This window comes from Taudactylus pleione, unplaced genomic scaffold (genome assembly GCF_031769625.1).
Source record: "Taudactylus pleione unplaced genomic scaffold, aTauple2 ptg000055l, whole genome shotgun sequence".
Lineage (NCBI taxonomy): Eukaryota > Metazoa > Chordata > Amphibia > Anura > Myobatrachidae > Taudactylus > Taudactylus pleione.
In genome coordinates this window covers 5775075-5798832 of record NW_028284457.1, presented here as the reverse complement: position 1 = coordinate 5798832, position 23758 = coordinate 5775075, and the positions used below count along the sequence as shown (strand labels likewise).

Sequence of the window (23758 nt, the reverse complement as noted above, 5' to 3'; positions counted from 1 at the left end):
CGATCCTTGCTGAATCAGGCCCTATGTCCGCTTCTCATACCAGGCTCCGGCTGACAGTGAGAATCACACATGCACAGTACAGAAGCACCATCATTTCAGCCACAGAACAGGCTGCCGGGTGAATTGGCTCCCAGGCTGCTGCACAGGGAGATCAGGGTGAGTATCCGTTTTGGGGCCCCTTGACAGTTACTTGGCGGCCCCTCGTTCCTAAGGTAGTGGGTGGTTCCACCAACAAGTGGGGCCCACTGGGGATTTTTCCAGTCCCCTGCCTGGCCAGTCCTGAGTCAGTATTCCAAGTCGATATTTAGTGGGTATTTCTACAGTCAATAGGTCGACGGTCCTATTAAGTCGATTTCACACTATGGCAATATTTAGATATCAGAATTGTTATCAATCTCATTTGTTATATAGCCTCAGAATTCATAAAATGAGTTAAAATATCCATGTCTCCATATCATGTTATATTTTTATATTGAAATAGGATTGACTCCTTCATAAATATTGATTGTGCCCCTAAAGGTGTAATTGTTTAAATCCTTGTATCCATATCACATTCCTGAGACACTGTTCCAATGTTTAGCTAATGTATCACTTTAATTTGTAATACAGGGACACTGCTTCCCAATGTATAGTACCTATATACTATTTCTGAGGACAGTGTGCAAATATTCAACCAGCTTGTATACATTTTTATATTGGTCATGATCCTGATGATGTTGTAAAGGTCTATGACATTAATTTCATGGTTCGGTGATAAATGCAGTGTCGGACTGGGGCGTGAAGGGCCCACCAGGGAAACGCACTGATTGGGGCCCATACTTAGGGGTGTGATCAGCCTGCAAATTGGGTCTGGGCCCCTTAAAATATATAGATATGGTAAATATTGCTAGTGAATGCATAATATGTACCAGACTAATAACAGCAATACATTGTAGAAAATACACCAAAGTCCTGTGCCATATAATACAAGTGCACAGCCTGGAACATGATCCCTTGAGGAGGGGGTGGGCCCTCAGGCAGTGGGGCCCACCTGTGGTTTCTCCTGTACCCCTGTGGTCCAGTCCGACCCTGAATATATGCTATTTAATTAATTTGAATAATCACATAAATGTATATAATAGCAGACTTAGGGCCTAGTTCAGAGATGTAAGCTAATGCTAATGTTTCTAAAATATGATAATGCCTTTCAAAGCTTACCCGAGCATAGGGATGCCCAGGGGCGCCGAGAGGGGGGGGAGCGGGTACAGATTACCGGGGCCCGGGCTTCCTGAGTGGCCCAGCGGGAGCCCGGGTCCAGCATCGCTCCCCCTCCCTCACAGCGGCCCAGCACACAGCGTGTGCTGAGCTGCAGTGGAGACTGCTCGTGGCTGCTGAGCAGCAGCCACAGCAGTCTCCTAAGCCTATGGGGGGGAGCGATCACACTGATCGCACCCCCCTGGCTTTGAGCAGGGCTGAGGGGGCCCAGAGCACCCCCACCCCAGCACGCAGCGCCGCTGAAAATATTTTTTTTTTGGGAAAGGGGCATGGCCACGCCTCCCATGATTAAGCCACGCCCCCTATTACCCGGGCCCGGCGCGGCTCTCAGCAGCCTGGGGATGCCCACTGCTGCCTTCTCATATCCATCTGATGACATACAACAGTGTAAACATTGGTAACATCGATGCAGATTGGGAAGCCATGACCCATTACCTCTCCCAAACGCTAACTGGCTGTCACTCACTTTGTGGTTGAATTCTCTCTGCAGGCGTAATTGCAAAACAATCACTGCTCGTGCACAGGGCCTGATTCAGAGCCGGACGCTCTGACCAGAGCGCTCGCTCTGAATCAGTGCCCTCCTACCTGAAAATGGAGCAGCCTCCTGGCCGCTCGCATAGCTGTGGGTGACCACCCACAGCATATGCGAGAGGCCAAAAAGATGGGCGCGATGGTCAAGACCATCGCGACCATCGGCTTGCGACGAGACCCTGCGGTAGGGTCTCGGTGACCGCAAGCCCTGGAGTGATTTTGGCTCTGTCAGAGCCAAAATCACTCCCACTGACATCACTAGTGATGTCAGTGGGGCCGGACCCAGATGGTAGGCGTTCCCATGGGAACGCCTCCGTCTGGCAGCCACGCCCCCGGCACGCCCACCAAAGGGGGCGTGCTGTCAGTCACCATCGACAGCACGCCCCCTTTGGTGCGAGACCCGGAGCGACAGCTTGGCTGTCGCTGTCCGGGTCTCGCGCATGCGCACGACGGAGCTCCCTCCGTCGTGCGCATGCGCATTGGGGTAACATCGACCCGCTTGCAAGTGTCCTGCGCTCGCGAGCGGGTCTGAATGACCCCACAGTGCGGCTTACATGCACAGTGCGTGGCTTACATGCACGTGCAATGTCAAACAATCACTCAATCTGCATAAAAATTGTACATCTCTGAATCAGGCCATTAATGACCTGACCCTATGCTGTGCTGCTAAATGAGTCCATCATAGGCTTTTTGTTCTTGAGTTCATTAGTTATTATAGCTACATCTTTTCTACTATATACATTTCTATGTTCAATCCCTCTAAAGTGGCATCTGTTATTTTAATTGAATTGCTAGCCAGAGTGAAGTATAGTAACTTATACCTCTTTTCCACCAAAAACCCAGGTCCGACCTGGGTTTTTGGACATGGTTCCAACCCTGGTCAGACCCAGGTCAGACCCATTTACACTGCACCTTTGATCTGGGTTACTCCCAGGTCAGCCCTGTTCACACTGAACTCAGGTCTGCCCTGCTAAACTTGTGAGGTCATAAAAAGTGGGAGGTGAATGCTCCACAACCACCAATCCGCTCATTTTAGGCATGATCCAGGTCAGATAACCCGGGTTGCACCGTTTACACTGCACCATTACCTGGGTCCATCCTGGGTTCAACCCTGGTAGCTACCTGGGTTGGATTGCAGGGTCACTTGACCCAGGTTATTTTTCAGGGACCCTTTTACACTGAGCTGCGACCCGGGTAGACCCAGCAAAAACCCAGGTTTTTGCTCTGGTGTAAAAGGGGTATAAGAGTTGCTTATAGTATGCTACCCATATAGGTAATACTACTAATGCTGCTGGTAATTCATAGTTGTGCAGTCAGTAACTCAAAAGGACAATATATCTGGAAAATACTTGTTCATCAGTACAGCATAGGGCCAATTCATTAAACCTGCGATTATACAAATGCCAAAGGTGGAGGGGTACAGTATATTAAGTGACTGCTAGGAATGTTGTGCAGCTTCTCTAAAATCTTCTCAATTAAGCCATTAGAGGGCATAAACTGTCATGTTATAGTCAACTAGCTTCAGGCGCCTAGTAGTCATCAGTGTAAAGATGCAAACAAGCACTTTTATCTAACGCCTACAGCAATCTAATGACTGTTGAGGATTATGCTGATTGCTAATGGCATGCACAACCCCTGAGTTTAACAGCAAATCAGAATGTACTCATTAGCTAGCCAAATCTACAATACCAATAACTGAAATACAGCTAAGTCCCTGGTAAGCTCTTTTATGATCCATTCCGTGGTCAATAGCTAAGCTCCCTACTACCTCATCTAAATAGGCCCTTAGACTTTTGGCCCTAGCTGTGTCAGTACAGTAATACCCCTTTTCCACCTAAATTCCGGGTCTGACCCGGAGTTGGAACAAAGTTCCTATCCGGATCAGACCCGGAATTTTGCCGGCGCTGACTCGGGATATTCCCGAGTCAGCGCCGCTCACACCGCAGTCGGGTCTGCATAGACCCGGCTTTTGCGGAGTGAAAATGGACGCTTGGAGATGACGTCATCTCCAAGCACCACTGAAGCCGGACCAATCGGCCGGCTAGCAGCGCACTCCAGGTCTTCGTGACCCTGAGTGCGCTGTTCCCATAGCAGGGTTTCACGGGCTACGTCCGTGTTAAACCCTGCTAGTTACCTGGGTTGGATTGCCGGGTCACTCGACCCGGCGATCCAACCCTCTGCCCTTTTACACCAGGGAGCTGCCCGGGTTAACCCTTCAAAAACCCGGGTTCTAGCTCCGGTGTAAAAGGGGTATAAGTCAACTATGGACGGCCAATTTGGAGGTCTCTCCTCAATCTTTTGGATCGATACATTCAGTGGCAAAATGCAGGATTTCTAGAGGGGAGTTTCAAAATGCTTGATTTTAGAGTATGAGTGGCCTGTCCATGAAGAGGGCATAATTAGCGCTTATACAGCTTTAATATGTTACATACAAAGTATATTGTGTTGCATAATTCCAGCATATACAGGACCACCAATCACAGTAAGCCATTAGATATGGCAGTAGGGCCATCCTGTCTGAGCAGAATGTTTTTTTCAGATATGGGCACCATTCCTGAGCATTGGAGCAAGTCCGGGAGTCTGAGGGAGCAGCAGAAGAAATTAGCACTGCCCTGGACATATATGTACATATTGGTCTCCTTATGTATTGGATAGTGTATTATTATACAGTATTAATAATTAGCCCTATTGATGGTCTATAGCAGTGCACCCCTAACAGTGCATGTTTTCCACATCTCCTAGTTGGTGCACAGGTATATTTATTACTGGCTGACACATTTTAAAAGATCCACAGTTGGTGCTAATCATTTCATTTGTGATACTGAGAAGAACATGCAGCACTAGTAACATTCTATTATATTACTATTTCTATTGTGGTCATGGTGTGTGCTGGGTAGGGGGGTTTCCAGGTAGACGGAACCCCCCCCCCCTGCGTTTTCCTATGACATTGATGCATTGCTGTATTTAATGCAGAAGATAATTGGTAACAGAATATCGATCTTCTTTAAGACTGATATTATTTTGAAGCATGGTAATGCAATAAAAGATAAAAATATTGCCCAGGCATGCTCAGTGGAGCAAGAGATGCTGGGGACACAGGTGACCAGGTAGCTGCATCTTTGGGATTTTTGGGTCGGTTCTATTAAAACATATGTCTCCAGAACAGGCATGGAAATCAATGTTTTTTAAAAGATTGGAGATCAATGCCCAAACACATGATTACACAGAGCTATAATATATTAGCATACTGCCTATGTTTACTTTGTTAGATACATATATTAGGCAAGTAGGTAGCAAGCTTCTTTCCCAGCAGAGATGAACAATCATGCCTGAATCTACACCACATTCTAGTAACAAGTGATAACAAGTATATCACTAGTTAATGAATCTGGACCAAAGTGACAGCGTACTCCACAGTGTTTTACGTTTAACAACCAACAGTAGTTATGATTTTTGAAATCCTTAACACTAACAATGGGAAGTGAATTCATATTATTAATAATGGGTAGAAAAAATGTTTTATGCTGAAGCAACTACAATTGTGACTTTACACAATGTTTATTTTGCCTTTAGATGTTGAGTGATGTGGACCAGGGAGTCTGCTGTCAAAGAAGTCATTCTTTTTCCTCAAGTCAAAAACAGGAACAGAAAGGAGAGGGTCTTCTGAAGGCTTGGAGCTGCAATGCTTTACCCGAAGAAAAGGTACACCTTGAAGACTTAACAATGGCTCAAAGGGCCAGTTCTAGACATGTCTTTATTTTCTAAGTATGGTCTTGATGGATTTGTGCATATTATATAACTCAAGTAATACTTACATTTTACAAAAGCATTCTCACAAACTAGACATATGGGCCCTCATTCAGAGCCACTCGCTATTTGCGGTCGTTCGTTCTAAAACAAGGGGTGGCTATTCAAATGAACCGTTCGCTAATTGCGGTCTGTTCACGCCTCTATGTCTGAACGAGCGAGCAAAACTTGCGGTTGTAATTTTGAAAAATACGCCCCCTTGCCGCTCGCACCATACGTCATGTCCGCTATTTATTAGATTAATCGAGTACATCGAACAGCGTATGAACTGCTCGCTATTCTTGTGGCTGGTTTTTTCAACCGCTATTTTGCGAGCAGTTCTGAGTAAAAAAAAAAACAAGTGACGTGGTCAATGACCCTGCGGTATTAATTATGCACTCCCTTAAAACGCCCGTTTTGACCTTTATGCACGCCTGCGTTCGAATTCCACACCCCCGTTTTCAAGCACCTTCCCCTGTTACCACCCACATACGCCTCCTTCTGTCACTCAAAATAGCAGTCATTCGCTATATAGCGAACAAACGATTTTCGGCCGCACTGACTGGTTCGCGCATGCGTATTAAAATCCGTACACATGCGCAGATGTGCGAACATCGGTCAGAATGAACGAGCGTCAGCTTACGAGCGGCTCTGAATCAGGGCCATGATGTGCTATTTAATGTACTTTAAACTATTATATTCAAATAATGCCTGCTAGACATCTTTAAATTGTAATACGCTGTTTACTAAGCATATAACTCTGTTGTTGTCAAGATTGTCTGAAAATACTGTTGTCTGTTAAATGTCTTGTTTTTTGGAGATTGAGGGGTAAATTTACTAAGCATCGGTTTTGTTTTTCTTGGGCGATTTTGCATCCGTTTTGCAATCCGCACATTTATTAAAGTCAAAACCGATGGAAAACCAATCAAATGACCGACTTTAGAACACGTTACAAATACAATATCGGACCAACTATCAATTATTTAACAGAGAAGTATACAAACTGCAGATTTACTAAGCTTTGCAAACCAACCAAAAGCACACAAATCGATAGGCCAACCCACTAACATAATAGACTAACAACAGGCGTGTTTGAGTTTTAAAACACATTCAATTGGACAAAGCACTTATTAACCATTTGCCTGGCGTGGTCGCATCAGATGCAACCACGCCAGGCTGGGCTTTAACCGACATGGTCACATCTGATGCAACCAGTCAGAAATGCCCACTAGGCGGCTGCAAGAAGCTAATCTTCCTGCAGCTGCCTGTATCAGGAGGAACTCCCAGTCCCTCTGCACCCACCGCTCCCTCATCCTTTGTACCCCGATCACTGCTGGACACAGTGATCGGACACCCGGTGGAACCCCCCTCCCAGTGCACCACACTACACTATCAATCCGGCACCCACTGGCCACGGGTGCTGGGGATAGCCACGGGTTATCGGCCTGGGGTGCCCTGGACAGTTGGGCCCCTTAATGGGGGGTTCCCATTTCCCAAGGGATACCCAGCCTGAGCTGACTAGTGGTTAGGGGTGATGCTTCGGCTGGCGGACATGGTGAATGGGCTCCCCTGCCTGTGGCATTACCCCCACCGCTAGACAAAGTCTGGTGCTGATTCTGATTAATACAGGGGGACCCTACACATTTTTTCCCCTGTATTTCCAGAACCAGGACCGTCTCAGAGCCCAGTGCTGGTTGTGCTTAAAACAGGGGGCACCTATGTTGTTAGTCCCCTGTATTTTGGCAACCAGGACAGGTTCTGAAAAGCCCAGTGCTGGTTGTGCCTCATACGGGGACCCCTACATTGTTTGTCCCCTGTATTTAGCGCAACCAGTACTGGGTCTCCAGAGCCCGGGGCTGGTTGTTCCTTTTGGGGGGGAGGGGCACACATGCATCCCTGAATCATTTATTTTACACAGATGCCTGCATCACGGATCTCACTCTCACAGCTATCTTTAGATCTTGCACGATAGTTCCTAAGTCAAAATGTGCTGATTAAGCACCATATTGTGTCCTTGAGTGTCTGGGAGTGTTCAAGGGAAATCGTTCATGATATCGCATCGTGAGCACATCGTTCCGTGTGTAGGGGTCTTAAGAAGCAGTTCAGGGCTGGGACTATCAGCGCCAGTGAGCCTTTCTGTCTGCCACTGCTGAACCTGTGCACTGCCACGGTGCTGCCACTGCTCTACATCCCCGCTGCTGCCCCTGCTCTGCACCCCCACTGCTCTGTATGCCTACAGCCTGCCTCCTCAGCTGTCTCTCCCTCTGCACCCCCGCTGCTCTGCACACCTACAGCCTGCCCCCTCAGCTGTCTCTCCCTCTGCACCCCCAAAACACCTCTTGTGTGCTGTCCCCTCCACCACCAGTGCTAGTGTACCATTTTGTTGCCCTTCTACCCTGCAGGTGGCCCGGTTTGCTGCTCCCGTCCCTAATGGTTAATAAATTATTAAAAAGCAATGAAATTCCATAGACAAAAAACCTTATGGTTTCACATGTCCCATTATGGCTTCTTAGACATGATCTGAAATTTCATAAAACCTATTGTATTTCTGCCACTCAAACTTAAAAAAGCAATGAAATTCTGTTTTGTGAAATTTCAGATCATTATGTCTAAGAAGCCTTAATGGGACATGTGAAAATGTAAGGTTTTTTGTCTATGGAATAGAGATATATATATACAGTCAGGTCCATAAATATTGGGACATTGACAGAATTTTCAGATTTTGGCCACAATGGTTTTGAAATGAAACAAACAAGATGTGCTTTAACTGCAGATTTTCAGATTTAATTGGAGGGTAATTACAACCAAATCGTTTGAATGGTGTAGGAATTACAACAGTTTCAATATGTGCGTCCCACTTTTTAAGGGGCCAAAAGTAATGGGACTATCAACTCAAAAGCTATTTCATGGACAGGTGTGGGCTATTCCCTCGTTATTTCATTATCAATTAAGCAGGTAAAAGGTCTGGAGTTGATTCTAGGTGTGACATTTGCATTTGGAATCAGTTGCTGTCAACTCTCAATATGAGATCCAAAGAGCTGTCACTATCAGTGAAGCTAGCCATCATTAGGCTGAAAAATGAAAACAAACCCATCAGAGAGATTGCAAAAACATTAGGTGTGGCCAAGTCAACTGTTTGGAACATTCTTAAAAAGAAAGAATGCACCGGAGAGCTCAGCAACACCAAAAGACCAGGAAGACCACGGAAAACAACTGTGGTGGATGACAAAAGAATTATTTCCCTGGTGAAGAAAAACCCCTTCACAACAGTTGGCCAAATCAAGAACACTCTCCAGGAGGTAGATGTATATGTGTCAAAGTCAACAATCAAGAGAAGACTTCACAAGAGTGAATATAGAGAGTTCACCACAAGATGCAAACCATTGGTGAGCCACAAAAACAGGAAGACCAGATTAGAGTTTGCCAAACAACATCTAAAAAAGCCATTACAGTTCTGTAACAACATCCTATTGACAGATGAGACAAAGATCAACTTATACCAGAGTGATGGGAAGAGAAGAGAAGGAAAGGAACTGCTCATGGTCCAAAACATACCACCTCATCAGTGAAGCATGGTGGTGGTAGTGTCATGGCATGGGCATTTATGGCTGCCAATGGAACTGGTTCCCTTGTATTTATTGATGATGTGACTGCTGACAAAAGCAGCAGAATGAATTCTGAAGTGTTTCGGACAATATTAAATGCTCATATTCAGTCAAATGCTTCAGAACTCATTGGATAGCGCTTCACAGTGCAGATGGACAATGACCCGAAGCATACTGCAAAAGCAACCAAAGAGTTTTTTAAGGCTAAAAAGTGGAATGTTATGCAATGGCCAAGTCAATCCCCTGACCTGAATCCGATTGAGCATGCATTTCACTTGATGAAGACAAAACTGAAGGGAAAATGCCCCAAGAACAAGCAGGAACTGAAGACATTTGCAGTAGAGGCCTGGCAGAGCATCACCAGGGATGAAACCCAGCGTCTGGTGATGTCTATGCGTTCCAGACTTCAGGCTGTAATTGCCTGCAAAGGATTTGCAACAAAGTATTAAAAAGTGAAAGTTAGATTTAGGATTGCTTAGTTTGTCCCATTACTTTTGGCCCCTAAAAAGTGAGAGGCACATATAGAAACCGTTGTAATTCCTACACCGTTCACTTGATTTGGATGTAATTACCCTCAAATTAAATCTGAAAGTCTGCAGTTAAAGCACATCTTGTTTGTTTCATTTCAAAGCCATTGTGGTGGTGAATAGAGGACAAAAGATGAAAATTCTGTCAATGTCCCAATATTTATGGACCTGACTGTATATATATATATATATATATATATATATATATCTATATCTATATATATATATATATATATATATATCTATAGAGAAGAAACCAGGACAAACTGGTACACCAGCACAACAATGTTCAATGCAAGGAAAAAAGCTTTATGGTTCCATATCAAAGAATCGTCAAAGGTAACATGATATCAGTTCACTAAAGTGCAAAAGTGCTAGATAGTGCATATCAAGAAAGTACTTATCAGTAACCATTCAGCGTGAACCGATATAGCAGCATCGTGAAAGGAAGCTTCCTTTCACGATGCTGCTATATCGGTTCACTTTTGCACTTTTTTCTGTGTTTGTGCGCACGTTAGTTGAACGAGGATAAACAAAGTAGCAGCGCCAAGTATGTACTCTTTGGGGCCTAGTTTTTCAAACTGCCATCCTGTCTGCCACTGCAGTGCCACTCCTAGATGAGCTACGTGTTTGTGCCACCCACTTGTGTCGTTTAGCATAGTCATCCAGCTACCTCGGTGCAACCTTTTTGCCTAAAAACAATATTGTGAGGTGTTCAGAATAGACTGGAAATGAGTGGAAATTAATGTAATAATAGCGTAGGAACAAAAAAAAAAAAATTCTGTGATATCAGCTGTTTTTATGCTTTTTTCCAAAAAAATACAGATCCAAAACACAAAACCCAGAACACAAAACTAGAGATGAGCGGGTTATGTTCTCAGAGAACCGAGCCCACCCGAATTTTGCAGATCCGAGTCGGATCCAAGCAGGCTTGGAGTTTCCCGCCTGACTCGGATCGAAACCAAGGCAAAACCATAGAGTTGGAAATCTCGCGGTTCGCGAGCTTACGTCTCTATGATCAATGTAGTACATAGGGACCACGCGGCGGATGCCATTTCACTCTGGCTGTGGAGACTGAACAGGGAGGGTGGGTAGTGTAGGGCTGGGAGAGTGGTCCTGTGTCCTGGGCTGGTGGACTGCTGATCCATTCCGGGCTGGTGCTCTGCTGTCTGCTGTGTCCTGGGGTGCTGCAGTGCTGATCCATTCTGGGCTGGTGCTCTGCTGTCTGCTGTGTCCATCTGGGCTGGTGCTGCGTCCATCTGGGCCCAAGTTCTGGACTCCCAAAAAAATATATATTTATATTGTAAAAAAAAAAAAAAAAAAAGTGTCATTTTTCTGTGTGTGTGCATGTTAGGCTTAACCGCACAAGATCCTGCCAGCAACGCAAGTTGCAACCTAGTGCTGCCCGACTCCAGTCATGATCAATCTGTGCTCTGGGCTCAAGTTCTGGAGCTGGAGAAAAAATAAAAACTTATTGTTTTTTTTTTCAAATAATTGTCTGTGTGTCTGTGCGTGTTAGGCTTAGCCACACAAGATCTAGCAAGTCGGCAACGCAACCTAGTGCTGCCCGACTCCAGTCATCATCAATCTGTGCTCTGGGCCCAAGTTGTGGACCGGCAAAAAAAAAAAAAAAAAAGTGTATTTTTTTGTCAATTTTTTTTGTGTGTGTGTACGACTGCACGTGTGTGAATTTTGTAACCGCACCTTGGCTACACTATTGGTGCTTGTGACACTGCTTCAAGACCACAGAAAATATGGAGGGCTGTCACATGACAGGAGAGCAAGGCCAAGAATCACATGTTGTAGCTGCCGCCAGCAGTGCAAGGCCATCAACTTCCTCATCCTCTATGAAGGCCCATGCCCCAGGGTTTAAGTCATACCATCGATATGGTAAAGCTACTTTTGCTGAAGTTAAGAAAACAAATTGAAAGATTTGCCTTTAGATAAACAAAAAATTGGCAATATGTCATTTACTACACGAAGTGGCAAGGAAAGGCTAAGGCCTTGGCCTTTCTTTATGAAGACTGCTGGTTCTGATTCTGATTGCCCTTCGGAAAAAACAAATGTGTGCCATGAGAAATCAAAATCACAAATCCCTGAGGAGAGTGCAAGTGTGTCCGCGGTTGCCATGTGTGAGCCAGACCTAAATACTAGTGTACTAGAGGATCCTCCAAGTCCCAATATTTGTGTGCCCTCTGTAAATGTGGGGAAGGGCAGTCAACATCTTGCTTCTGTGGAATTGCATATGGAGGAGGAGGATATTTTGGTAGTTGAAGGTGCTAAGGATGATGAGGATGTTGATGCCAAGGATGTCCTTTGTGTAAGTAAGTAAGGCAACAGCTGTTGCCCATGGATTGAAAAAGCCAAAGCCCATTGTTGTCATGCCGGGGCAAAAGACAAAAAAAAATCTACTTCTCACGTATGGAATTATTTCCACCCCAATCCGGACAACAGTTGTCAAGCCATATGTAACTATTGCAAAGCAAGAGTGAGTAGAGGGAGGAACCTTAATCACCTCAGAACCTCCTTCTTGTTACGTCACTTGGAGCACATTCATCAAATATCAAAGTGTATGTCGCCAAATTCCAAAAATCAAAACGTAACAAGTCCAGTGTCACCTACCTCTGTGGGATCCAAGTGCCTTCGATCTCCAACACCAAAACCTGCATCATCATCAACATCCTCATTCGTGATCGGAAGTAATTTAAAAAAACATTTGACTATTAAACAGTCCTTTGATAGAGGAAGTAAGTATAACAGCTGTCACCCAGTTTCATAGCTGATCACTGACGCCATAACGGCTGTGCTTGTATTAGAGGGTGAAATAATAAAAAATGAGGATGATAGTGTGAAGGAAGTGCAAAAGGAGGATGAGAGGGAAATTTTTGTCCTATCTGAAGCTACAGTGGATGTTGATAAGGATGTGGTTTGCGTAAATCAGCCACAAGTGGCAGCAGTTCTTGCTAATGATAAAAAGAAAGCCAGAAAAGCAACGTATTGGGTGTGGAATTATTTTAATCTAAATTAAAACAGTTGTGAAGGCATCTGTTCCATTTGTGAAGCCAAAGTTAGCAGAAAAAGGGACGTTAACCACCTAGGTACCTCCTCCCTGTTACGTCATTTGCAGCGAGTTCATTCAACTTGTTTAACAAAATTATAATTTGTAAATGAATAACAAGAAGTCCAGTATCAGCTACCAGCAGTTTGGACCAGCACATGCAATCTCCACCACCAACACCCTCATCATCAACCTCCTCCTTAATAATTGAAGGTAGTCTTTCCAAAAAATGTTTTGTGGGGGCCCAAACAAACCAAGGAGTTCAGCCACAAAAGTGTCAGTCCTAGTGGCTAAAGTGCTTGGCTTGTTAAACTGTGCATGTCCTTTTTAATATCCCACATAAGAGTGGGTGGGAGGGACAATTCCTTCTTGTACCTCTTTCCTTTACATTTAGCACAATTTGGGGCATTGCCGACTGACATTATTATAGTTTATTAAACTGCCATCCTGTCTGCCACTGCTGTGTGGCAATGTTTCATAGATGTCCTATAGTTTTTTAAACTGCCGTGCGTTTGTCCTGTTGCTCTGTTGCTTACTTTAGCCAGCCAGCTTGCTGCAGCCTTTGGCCTGTATTGGTGAAAAATAGTCACATCAATATTGTGAGCTATAAGGTGGTTAAAAATGCCTAGAAATGCCTGAAAATGATTGTTATTAAGGTTAATAATACTCTAGGAACAAAAATAGGCCCAAATTATGTGGTTTTAGCTGTTTATATCATTTTTTGGAAAAAATACAGATCCAAAACCAAAACACCTAGGAAAGAAATCCAAAACCAGATTCAGATCCAAAACCAAAACAACGGGGGTCGGCGCACATCTCTACCCAAAACACGGAAGGGTGCTTTTGACAAAACCAATCCAGATCCAAAACACAAAGAAAGATCTAGATCCAAAACCGAAACACAACACGAAAAAGTGGCCGGTGCTCACCCCTAATAAATATTATTTATATATATATATATATATATATATATATATCTCCCAACTGTCCCGATTCCAGCGGGACTGTTCCATTTTTTGGGCACTGTCCCGCTGTACTACGCATCCATTTAGTGCAGAGGGAGAGCTGGGGGCAGCCCAGCAGCTCACGGAGTGCTGGGCTCACCCCCAGCATGACGTAAAACGGGCGTGACTTACAGTACTGTGCAAAAGTTTTATGCAAGTGTGGAAAAAATGCTTTAAAAAATAGAAGTGTTAATAGTTTATTGTTATCAATTAACAAAATGCATATATACACAGTGGCGGATTTTACCTAAGGGCTGCGAGGCAGCAGCGCCCCCAGTAAAATCCTCCTCTTCAGTGAGCAAGTGCAGTCCGTGACTGCACTGGCTACACTGCGACTGGATGTGGCTTCCTATTGGAAGTACCACCTGCCAGTCATTCACAGGACAGGCAGTCCCAGCAGGAGGTGTCTCCATCCCCTGGGACTGCCAGTCCGGGCTGCCATAAGCAGTGAGCGGCTTCCAGTGGAAACCGCTGCTTTGCCTTTCAGGCAGCCCTGCCGGGCTTCTTGGGGCTGCTACCAATGCAGCCCTGAGAAGCTGGACTAGTGTTATGCGCATGCAGTGCCTGACATTCAATGACTGATGCCTGACATTCAGAAGCAGCGGCAGCCCCCCTCAGGTAAGAGGGCAGGAGCCACTGCTGTATATATATATATATATATATATATAAAAATGCACAGTTCCGGCACTCCAAGAAAAATAACAGCCCTGGCCGGTGCCCTCACAGCAAGAAGCAATACATACGGAAAGCGGGTGCGGCACTCGGCACAATAAACAGGCATAGACACGGGAGTCAGATGTCAACGTTTCAGTGTTAGATACACTTTCGTCAGGATAAAGAAATATACATACATCTTACCTTAAATAGCATCCCCACGGTGCACAAGCCGCGACAGGACCGGGACCACGCACCCGACCGGACGCAACTGAATGATGTCATCACACCGCGCCCAAACCAGCTGATGACACCACGTGTACCATCACCAAGACAACTAGGCTAAACAGTATGGAAGAACATGCCGTATTAATACACATAAGGATAACAGTATATAAAATACATACATATAAAAGTAGACATACTCCATATATAAATAAATCAAAACATAGCCAAACTTAAAGATTCATTTAGCCCTCTGGGAGAAATGACGTCCAAACGATGTATCCACCGTGCCTCACATTGAAGTAACTGTCGGGCTCTGTCACCCCCCCTAAATGATGGGGGGACGTGATCGTTCATGCAATATTTCAAACATGCTAGACTATGTTTCGCCTCCACAAAGTGGCCACCACAGGTTGGTGGCTGGAACCACTAGTTAAGGCAGCTCTAATAGTGGAGCGATGAGTAGCCATACGCTCCTTGAATTTACATTGTGTCTTGCCCACGTATGAAAGACCACATGGGCAAATGATCTGATATATAACATAAGAGCTATTGCAAATTAATCTATGGTGAATCTGATATTTTTTGCCCGAATGTGGGTGAAAGAATGAATCACCCTGTATTAAGTATCTGCAAGTCACACAATTGCATTTGAAACAACCAAGTTTCTTTTTAGACAAAAAATGTGTAGATGTTGTATCACTCCTTTTGGTGATATCAGATTTCACCAATAGGTCCCTTAAATTCCTACCACGGGAGTAACACGACATCAACTTAGTGTCTGAGAGTTTTAAAGTGGAGTCAGAGGCAACAATAGGCCAGTGTTGTTTAGCTAACCGATTAATTTGAGAAGATCGTACATTAAATCTATTGACCCAAGGTAAAAAGGCACTAGTACAACTATTGTTCTTTTTCATAAGTAATGAACCACGATCAAATTGTAGGACATGATCTTTAGTCCTATTTAAACAGGGAGACTCCACTTTAAAACTCTCAGACACTAAGTTGATGTCGTGTTACTCCCGTGGTAGGAATTTAAGAGACCTATTGGTGAAATCTGATATCACCAAAAGGAGTGATACAACATCTACACATTTTTTGTCTAAAAAGAAACTTGGTTGTTTCAAATGCAATTGTGTGACTTGCAGATACTTAATACAGGGTGATTCATTCTTTCACCCACATTCGGGCAAAAAATATCAGATTCGCCATAGATTAACTTGCAATAGCTCTTATGTTATATATCAGATCATTTGCCCATGTGGTCTTTCATACGTGGGCAAGCCACAATGTAAATTCAAGGAGCGTATGGCTACTCATCGCTCCACTATTAGAGCTGCCTTAACTAGTGGTTCCAGCGACCAACCTGTGGCTCGTCACTTTGTGGCGGCGAAACATAGTCTAGCATGTTTGAAATATCGCATGATCGATCACGTCCCCCCCATCATTTAGGGGGGGTGACAGAGCCCGACAGTTACTTCAATGTGAGGCACGGTGGATACATCGTTTGGATGTCATTTCTCCCAGAGGGCTAAATGAATCTTTAAGTTTGGCTATGTTTTGATTTATTTATATATGGAGTATGTCTACTTTTATATGTATGTATTTTATATACTGTTATCCTTATGTGTATTAATACGGCATGTTCTTCCATACTGTTTAGCCTTGTTGTCTTGGTGATGGTACACGTGGTGTCATCAGCTGGTTTGGGCGCGGCGTGATGACGTCATTCAGCTGCATCCGGTCGGGTGCATGGTCCCGGTCCTGTCGCGGCGTGTGCATCGTGGTGATGCTATTTAAGGTAAGATGTATGTATGGTTCTTTATCCTGACGATAGTGTATCTAACACTGAAACGTTGACATCTGACTCCCGTGTCTCTGCCTGTTTATTGTGCCGAGTGCCGCACCTGCTTTCCGTATATATATATATATGTAGTATATTTATATATACACATACACAGACATACATATTCCTGTCCCTCGTTCCAACACCCAAGCTTTTTTTTAAACTATAAAGTATTTTTTTTTTTCAAAAACTCCCCATAATGGTAATTATTTTATTATCACATTATGTAATTAATATCTATTTAAACGTGATTTTATATTTTTGTTAAAAAATATTGAATCAGGTTTACATAGCTCCTATTACCATAGTATAGTTTTCTAATAAACAAAAATATACAATTTTGGGGACATTGTTTGAAAAATATTAGCCAGTTAAGTGGTTAGACAACTTTTTTTATTTGTAAGTATACCTTTCCCTTGTGTATTGTTATTGCAAAACTGAAAATACAGTAATGTAACCTCATATAGGATAGTTGCTTGATAGATATCTACACCTGCAATTGTGTAAAATATAAAAATATAATTGAAACGTTTATCAAAATAGACTTTATTCTGCCTGTTGAAACATATTCTCACAATGCCGATTTGCACAGTTGAGCAATTATTTGCTAATGCGCATGCACAAAATGTTCTGAAAACCGCTATGGCGCATGTGTTACCCCGAGCGTATTCACAAATGCGCTGTTGCATATGGGACTGCTGGCATTAGAAATGATTACACAAACCCTGGGTGTTCCTGGGTGGTGACTTGGAGGTGGCTGAAGAGAATGTATTATGGGCGTAAGTGAAAGTGGCTGCAGTCTTAGGTGCACAGTCACAGTCACATGTTCAGAAGAAGAAACTGCACCTGCAAGTGTTGATGACGCATGCAATGGTGCACCGATGTTGGAGTGTCTTGAATTACATGCGGGGTGATACACTGTACTACACTGTGCAGCAACGCTGAACGTGGCGGTTGCAGTGCTTGCGCATACAGGTGCATGTTAGTAGATGAGGGGATGGCAAAAAGTAGCATGTGCAAATTTCTGCCGATACACAAAATGCTGCAGCTACGGCTGCAATAGAGCACACATCTGAATCAGGCCTATTGTGTGAAACATTGCACAAAACTAGTACACCACAGGCACAGATGGGATATGTTCAGTATCTCAGAACATGGGAGGCCGGCACATAGAACACCGGTGACGGAATCCCGGCACCTGTCAGAATCCCGGCGCCAGCATCCCGAAGGTAAGTAGCGGGGAGGATTAGGGTTAGGAGTTAGGGTTAGGCATTAGGGGGAGGGTTAAGGTTAGGCATTAGGGGAAAGGGTTAGGTGTAGGGTGCAGAGAGAGGGAGGTTAGGTACAGGCACTAGGAGGAGGTTAGGTTCTGATATCAGGGAGGGAGGGTTAGGGTAGGGATAAGGGAGAGGGTTAGAATACTGACCAACAAGTGTCGGTATTCAAACCCTGTTGGGATGCAGTCATTGGGATTTTGACTGCCGGGATCCCGAGCGCCGGCTTCCCATACCCAACCCGGGACAGACAAATGAACACTGACAAGACAGAAAAAAATGCAAAGCAGACAAAAAATTAGACATACTTTTAAGACGAGACTACACACAAAATGACAAAATAACATTCAGAAATTGCTATAGAACTCTCCAACTTCAGCTCTCCTACCACCAACAACCTCCAACCACCTCACTAGACCCCCCACAATGTGCTTGGCTGGTTTGGGACATTTTTACAAGGCGTTTGTGGTGTAGATATTGCATGCGGTATGTTTTGGCCAATAGAAAAACAGTAAGGTTTTTGGCCAGTTTTGGTCGGTTTTTGGTCGGTTTTTCATTTCTATTTGCTCTCCCGTTTCCATTGGAAATTACAAAACTGATTATCATAATGCCAGCAAAAGCCAACCAACATCAGTTTTCAAATGAATTTGAAAACCCACAGACAGTAGATACACATTATTTAGACACAAACACACCGTTGATACTCTTCGGTTTACATCGATTTAGAAAAAGACGATACACAACAGATATAAATTTACCTGAGTATTCGCGAATGTTAAGAGCTGATTTAGGTGCAGCAAAAAAATGATCTTTTCTGAATCAAAAAACAATAGTCCATGCTCACTAGAAATTAGCTTAGGAAACATAACAATATGAGTATCTTAATTTTCAAGCGATACAGTATAAGTCATCTGCTCAAGGAATTTACTTTTTTCAAATAAACATGTATTATTGCATTGTAAATACTATACAGTTTAGTTATTACTGTCAATCTACAGTACAATATGTTTCATGTTACAGACAGATATGACCATTCCTATGACTTTCTGTGCACAGTGAGGTTACACAAAGCTCCTCTCTTATAAAGACTACAACATAATTATAACTGTATTGTTAAGGAATGTTAGAATTCATTATTCCAAAGGCATGCATGCATTCTACTGCTACAATTCCATTGGAGCCAATGGTGTAATATGACAGCTTCTGAATACTCGTATAGACATACAACTGACACTACATACTTATTTATTCATGTATGTTTTACTCAACATATCAATAAAGTTGATACAAAAACAAGATCTACACTGTACTTTTCATTGGGATATAATTAATTTTCGCTGGTAAGAGCTAAAGTGAATTTGTTTTCAAACAATCATCTCAGATTATGTAATTTGCAATTCAAATTTAAGTTACTGACTTTTGACAGGATTGCTGAATGATTATTTATTTATTAAGTATATTATTTATTTATTAAGGTTCCAATTGTAAAGTTGCGCTTTACAATTGGAACCATTAATAGAACAAAACAGGGTACTAACAGACATATATATAGGTAGGAAGACCATTATACTGGTGATTTTTTTTGTCTTCCCAAACAAATGATTAGTTGTCTGGTTTATAAGCAGGGATACATATGGATTTTATGTAAGTGCAAGAATTGTACCAAATGATGCATCTTGATAAAAAGAGCATTTTTATAAATTGTAATTAAATACTATGTTAACTTTCCAAGTTTTAACTTACATTTGTCCATAGATACATTTTTATAACTGTCTATAAGATACTACATATGTACAATTACATTTGTTTTTGTTTTTAAACAGGTTTTTCCTGCAGTCCATAAACTTGAACACCAATTTAGAAGATCAGAAAAAAGAAACACACCAGAGCTTCTTGTATCAAATTCCTTGAATGCAGTCACCTATCCCATTGGTTTACAATCCATTGTTAAACATAACATTGCAAATAATCCACAATTAAAGGGGCATAATGTAAGTGGAGGACTGGATTGGATCATTCATGCCACAATCCCACGCATTGTTATTATTCCTACCTCACAAAATAGTGTTTGTGAAGAACAAGAGCAGTTTGGCAACAATCTGGATGAAAAAAGTGAAAAAGAACTTGATGACGATTTTTTCAATTTTCACATTGACACAAGCTTGTTGGACTTTGAAGGACTTTCTTCAAATGCTGATCTTTTTGAAGTGGTTGAGAAATTTTTGTCATAAAGGAAGTTTGAAAATATAGTTCTAAAAGTAGTGACTACAGTTTTGAAATTCCACATCTGATATATATAGTTATTTGCAGTAGGTAAAGCGAGTTGGGTACGGGATCCCAACAGTCTGGATGCAGACTGTCAGAATACTAACAGCGGCATACTGACAGTCCGAATCCCAACCCTAACCCACCCCTCCCGCAACCTAACCCTTCCCCTAGTGCCAAGCTCTAACCCCCCCCCTAACCCTAAGCCTCCCCCTAACCCTATTACTTAACTCCGCTATCTGCCAGTATTTTGTTAGTCGGAACTCTGCTGTCAGTATTGTGACTGCCGCAATACTGACTGTCATGATGCCGACTACATCCCGATAAAGCACCTAGTGTTATATTGTAAGAATCTTGCTAGGGATGCATAGAATGCAGTATACAAGTTTAACCAAATAAAAGGGTTTTCAATACAATACTGGATCAATTGAATCTGATCTGATTTGCAGCTAAATTAGGGTTTGGCTTTTTATTTCGGCTGAATCTTTTCAAATGGATTTCCATATTCAGCCAAATTTGAAATATGGCTTTGGTGCATCCCTAATGTTACCTCTTGTGTAACCACTCTATTATAGTTATATTTTTATTACCATTTATAATTAGTCTTTATAGTGCTCACAATACTGTATTTTGCATATAAAAGATTATGTTATGTAAACAGCAGTAGGTAAAACCAACCTTTCAAGATTGATATGACTTGCTCAATCATTGCAAAATGTTCCATGGGATCACTTGTTCAATTTAGAATCTCTTTTTTGCAGTGAAATAATAAATCCAAGTATGCTTCCAGATTGTAGAAAATATCCATTAGTAGTTATGGCATGCTTGCCTGCTCTCCAGGAACACCTAGGAAAGTCACAGATTTGTGGGGCGTTCCCCAGACACTTAGCAAATAGCTTCATCATAGCCCCGCCCCCTCTGTGTGATACTGCAATTCAGAAAATTGTATAATCGTATCATGGGGTGGAGTCAACTGCTAATTTCTCAGAGACACATGACTTTGGCTGGACTGGGGCTAAAATACAGGGGCTGGAAATGGACTGGAACACAAAGGACCTTTACTGTATATACTAAATTAATTTAGAAGGTGTTTTCGCACTTTAACAACGTGTGGATATATTTAGAATAGTAGCTTTATTTAAATGAAAGCCAACTAGTATGTGTGTGTTTCTCACAATGATTTTATTTTCACATCTCGCATTGCAACATGGTTTTTACAGGTGCAAATCTTGTGTTTGATTTCCACACTCTAAATGAGGCCCTAAACTGTATCAATCCACAATAGGGCGCATATTTTCCACATGTATTTTAAATTAAATGTAATTAAATTGAATTCAAATAAGTGAAAAGATAATAATCTTAAGCATTATATTGGCTAAATATAGACACATACTGCATGGTCTGATGCAGAGTTCTTAGTAAAACACCAGGATATTGCCCGAAACTGTGCACGGAAATATAGCATATTTTTATTGTGTGCAAGGCTATATGCCTCTCATCATGCAGCCACCTCTGTGAGGGCATCATATCATATATTGACCGCATCTTGAGAGGCGTACAGCCTTGCTTACCAACTAGTCATCAGATGCACAAAAAGATAAGTGCAACAAGTGTATTTTCACTTACTGGTCTGCATGGCCCACAGTTGTGTGAACTTGTCCTCACTTAACTTTGCCTACATAAGTGCGCCTCTTCCCACCCCAGTTCCTACTCATTTGTTGTAAGGGTTGTTGCATTTTCTGATCATGGCCAATGAGGATTCACACAAACGAGGACAGAGGATATGTTAAACTCGGCAGAAGCCCAATACGATATAGTGACATCTAGGGGAACATAATGTGCTATACACCGCAACATGCCCACATATGACAACGTAAATACTGAAAGAAATGTAGAATATAAGAGAAGATACTGAATGGAGAGCAAGAGAAGAGATACTGCAGAGTTGTCTATAAATATAGATAGATGAAATTTAGAAGTGGCGATACAGAGTGGTATGGAAAATGTGCATAGAGGAGTTTAATAGTGTTACAAGGTGATGGTATGGCATACTTCCATACTTGTACTTCCCACTTCAAGCACTGCACATAAAATAAAACATACAGATGTGTCCACATACACTTTTTGTGTCCTATAACGCGCAACACATGGCAATTTCTGGACTTTTTGTTAAATTTAGCATCTTATTCACATCATAACCACATACACAGTCACTTATAGTGTACAGTGCACTTGGATTAGTATTTCTGTTACAAAGGAATTGGAATAAAGTCGCAGACTAAGCACAATGATGTGTAGCATGCAGTATGGTACGGTTCACTCCTATCTGTATCTGTCTTCAGTGTTTTGCATTTTTACCCAGGTTACCAGTCTCCAGAGTACAAGTGCATTGTAATTTTGTTGCACTAACAATGTGCCTTAGGGGTCTATTTACTAAGTAGTGTTAGGAGACAGTGAAAAGTGATACGGTGCCAGCCAATCAGCTCCTAACTGTCATCTCACAGGCTGTGTTTGAAAAATGACAGTTGGGAGCTGATTGGCTGGCACCTTATCACTTTTCACTCTGTCTCCTAACACTACTTAGTAAATAGACCCCTAAGGCACATATTTGTTGAAAAAGCCTGTGGCGAGACGCATGGCATGGCTTAGTCGCAAAGTCTGTGGGACTTTTTGGTACAATATGTGGATAGGTGTACAGTATGTGGGCACATCTGTACTGAAATTTGTTCTAATATTAAATAAGATGCAATGTTTTCTGTAGACGTAGACAAAAACATGTATTGAGAATAATACAACATTCATAAAAAGTGATACTGTGTTGTTGTATATGTAAATTAGGTTAGTTATACAGAACAATAAAGACCTCTTTCGGCTGCCAGTGTTTACTAATTACATATGAAATAGCCACAAAAAGTATTAATTTTGTATAGTGTGTGCAAATATTTACTCTATTAACCTACAGAATAATGCAATACCAGTTAGCTGTGCAACCAAACTGTACTGTGGGTATTAAATGTTAGGGATGTGCAGTCAGGAGAGGCAGAGCCTCACCTGTCATAATGATTAAAATAATCTAAAATATATTTTTATAACACAGATTCTGTGTCATAAATATCTGGTTTGCATTATTTTAATCTCTACGGTAAAAATCAGTCAGGAGGCAGTGAGTGCTGCCTCCCACTGACAATAGCGCTGAAATGGGGCACGGGTTGTCACTTTATGCATACATGATTGTGGGCTCTATTTACTACAATCCGCATTAAAATGCAGATTGTAGTGTGATATTTCCAACTGAATTCGCATTGCGAATTCAGACACTATAACAGGGATTTATTGAAAATCCCTCGCAGGGTCAGAGCTTGTGATAAAGCTCTGTCCCTGCAAATCCCCTCCACAGCCTTATCACTGTATTTTTCGGAAAAAATACAGTGACAATGTTCCGCGCATGCAGTGATCAGCTTGTGGTCTGTTTAGACCGCACAGCTGATCACTGGGGCCGGCTCCAGGCTCTGCTCTGCCTGCTAGAGCAGAGTAGAAGTCCAGTAACTGGAGGAAAAACCCTGGATAACGCTATCTCCATGTGGCGCTTTTATCACAGTGCATCCCCCGGTATTTTTCCACATTTTATTTTTAGTAAATCTCAGGCAGATCACATTTCCTATTACAATAATGGGAAATGCAAACTGTTTTTTAAAAATATGTGATAATTAGGGCTTGAAGTAAAATTTT

The 23758-nt window shown here is 42.5% G+C and overlaps 1 protein-coding gene across 1 annotated transcript in view; it reads left to right on the top strand.

Annotated features, from left to right (window-relative positions):
- The window catches only part of LOC148535158 (melanopsin-B-like), a 197256-nt gene extending 177175 nt beyond the window's left edge, over positions 1-20081 (top strand). Inside the window, 3 exon segments of the mRNA XM_088464453.1 lie at positions 5359-5487; positions 19588-19983; positions 19985-20081. Coding sequence (XP_088320579.1) covers positions 5359-5487; positions 19588-19983; positions 19985-20014 — 555 coding nt within the window. The 3' untranslated portion in view covers positions 20015-20081.
- Positions 20082-23758: the final 3677 nt, after the last annotated feature.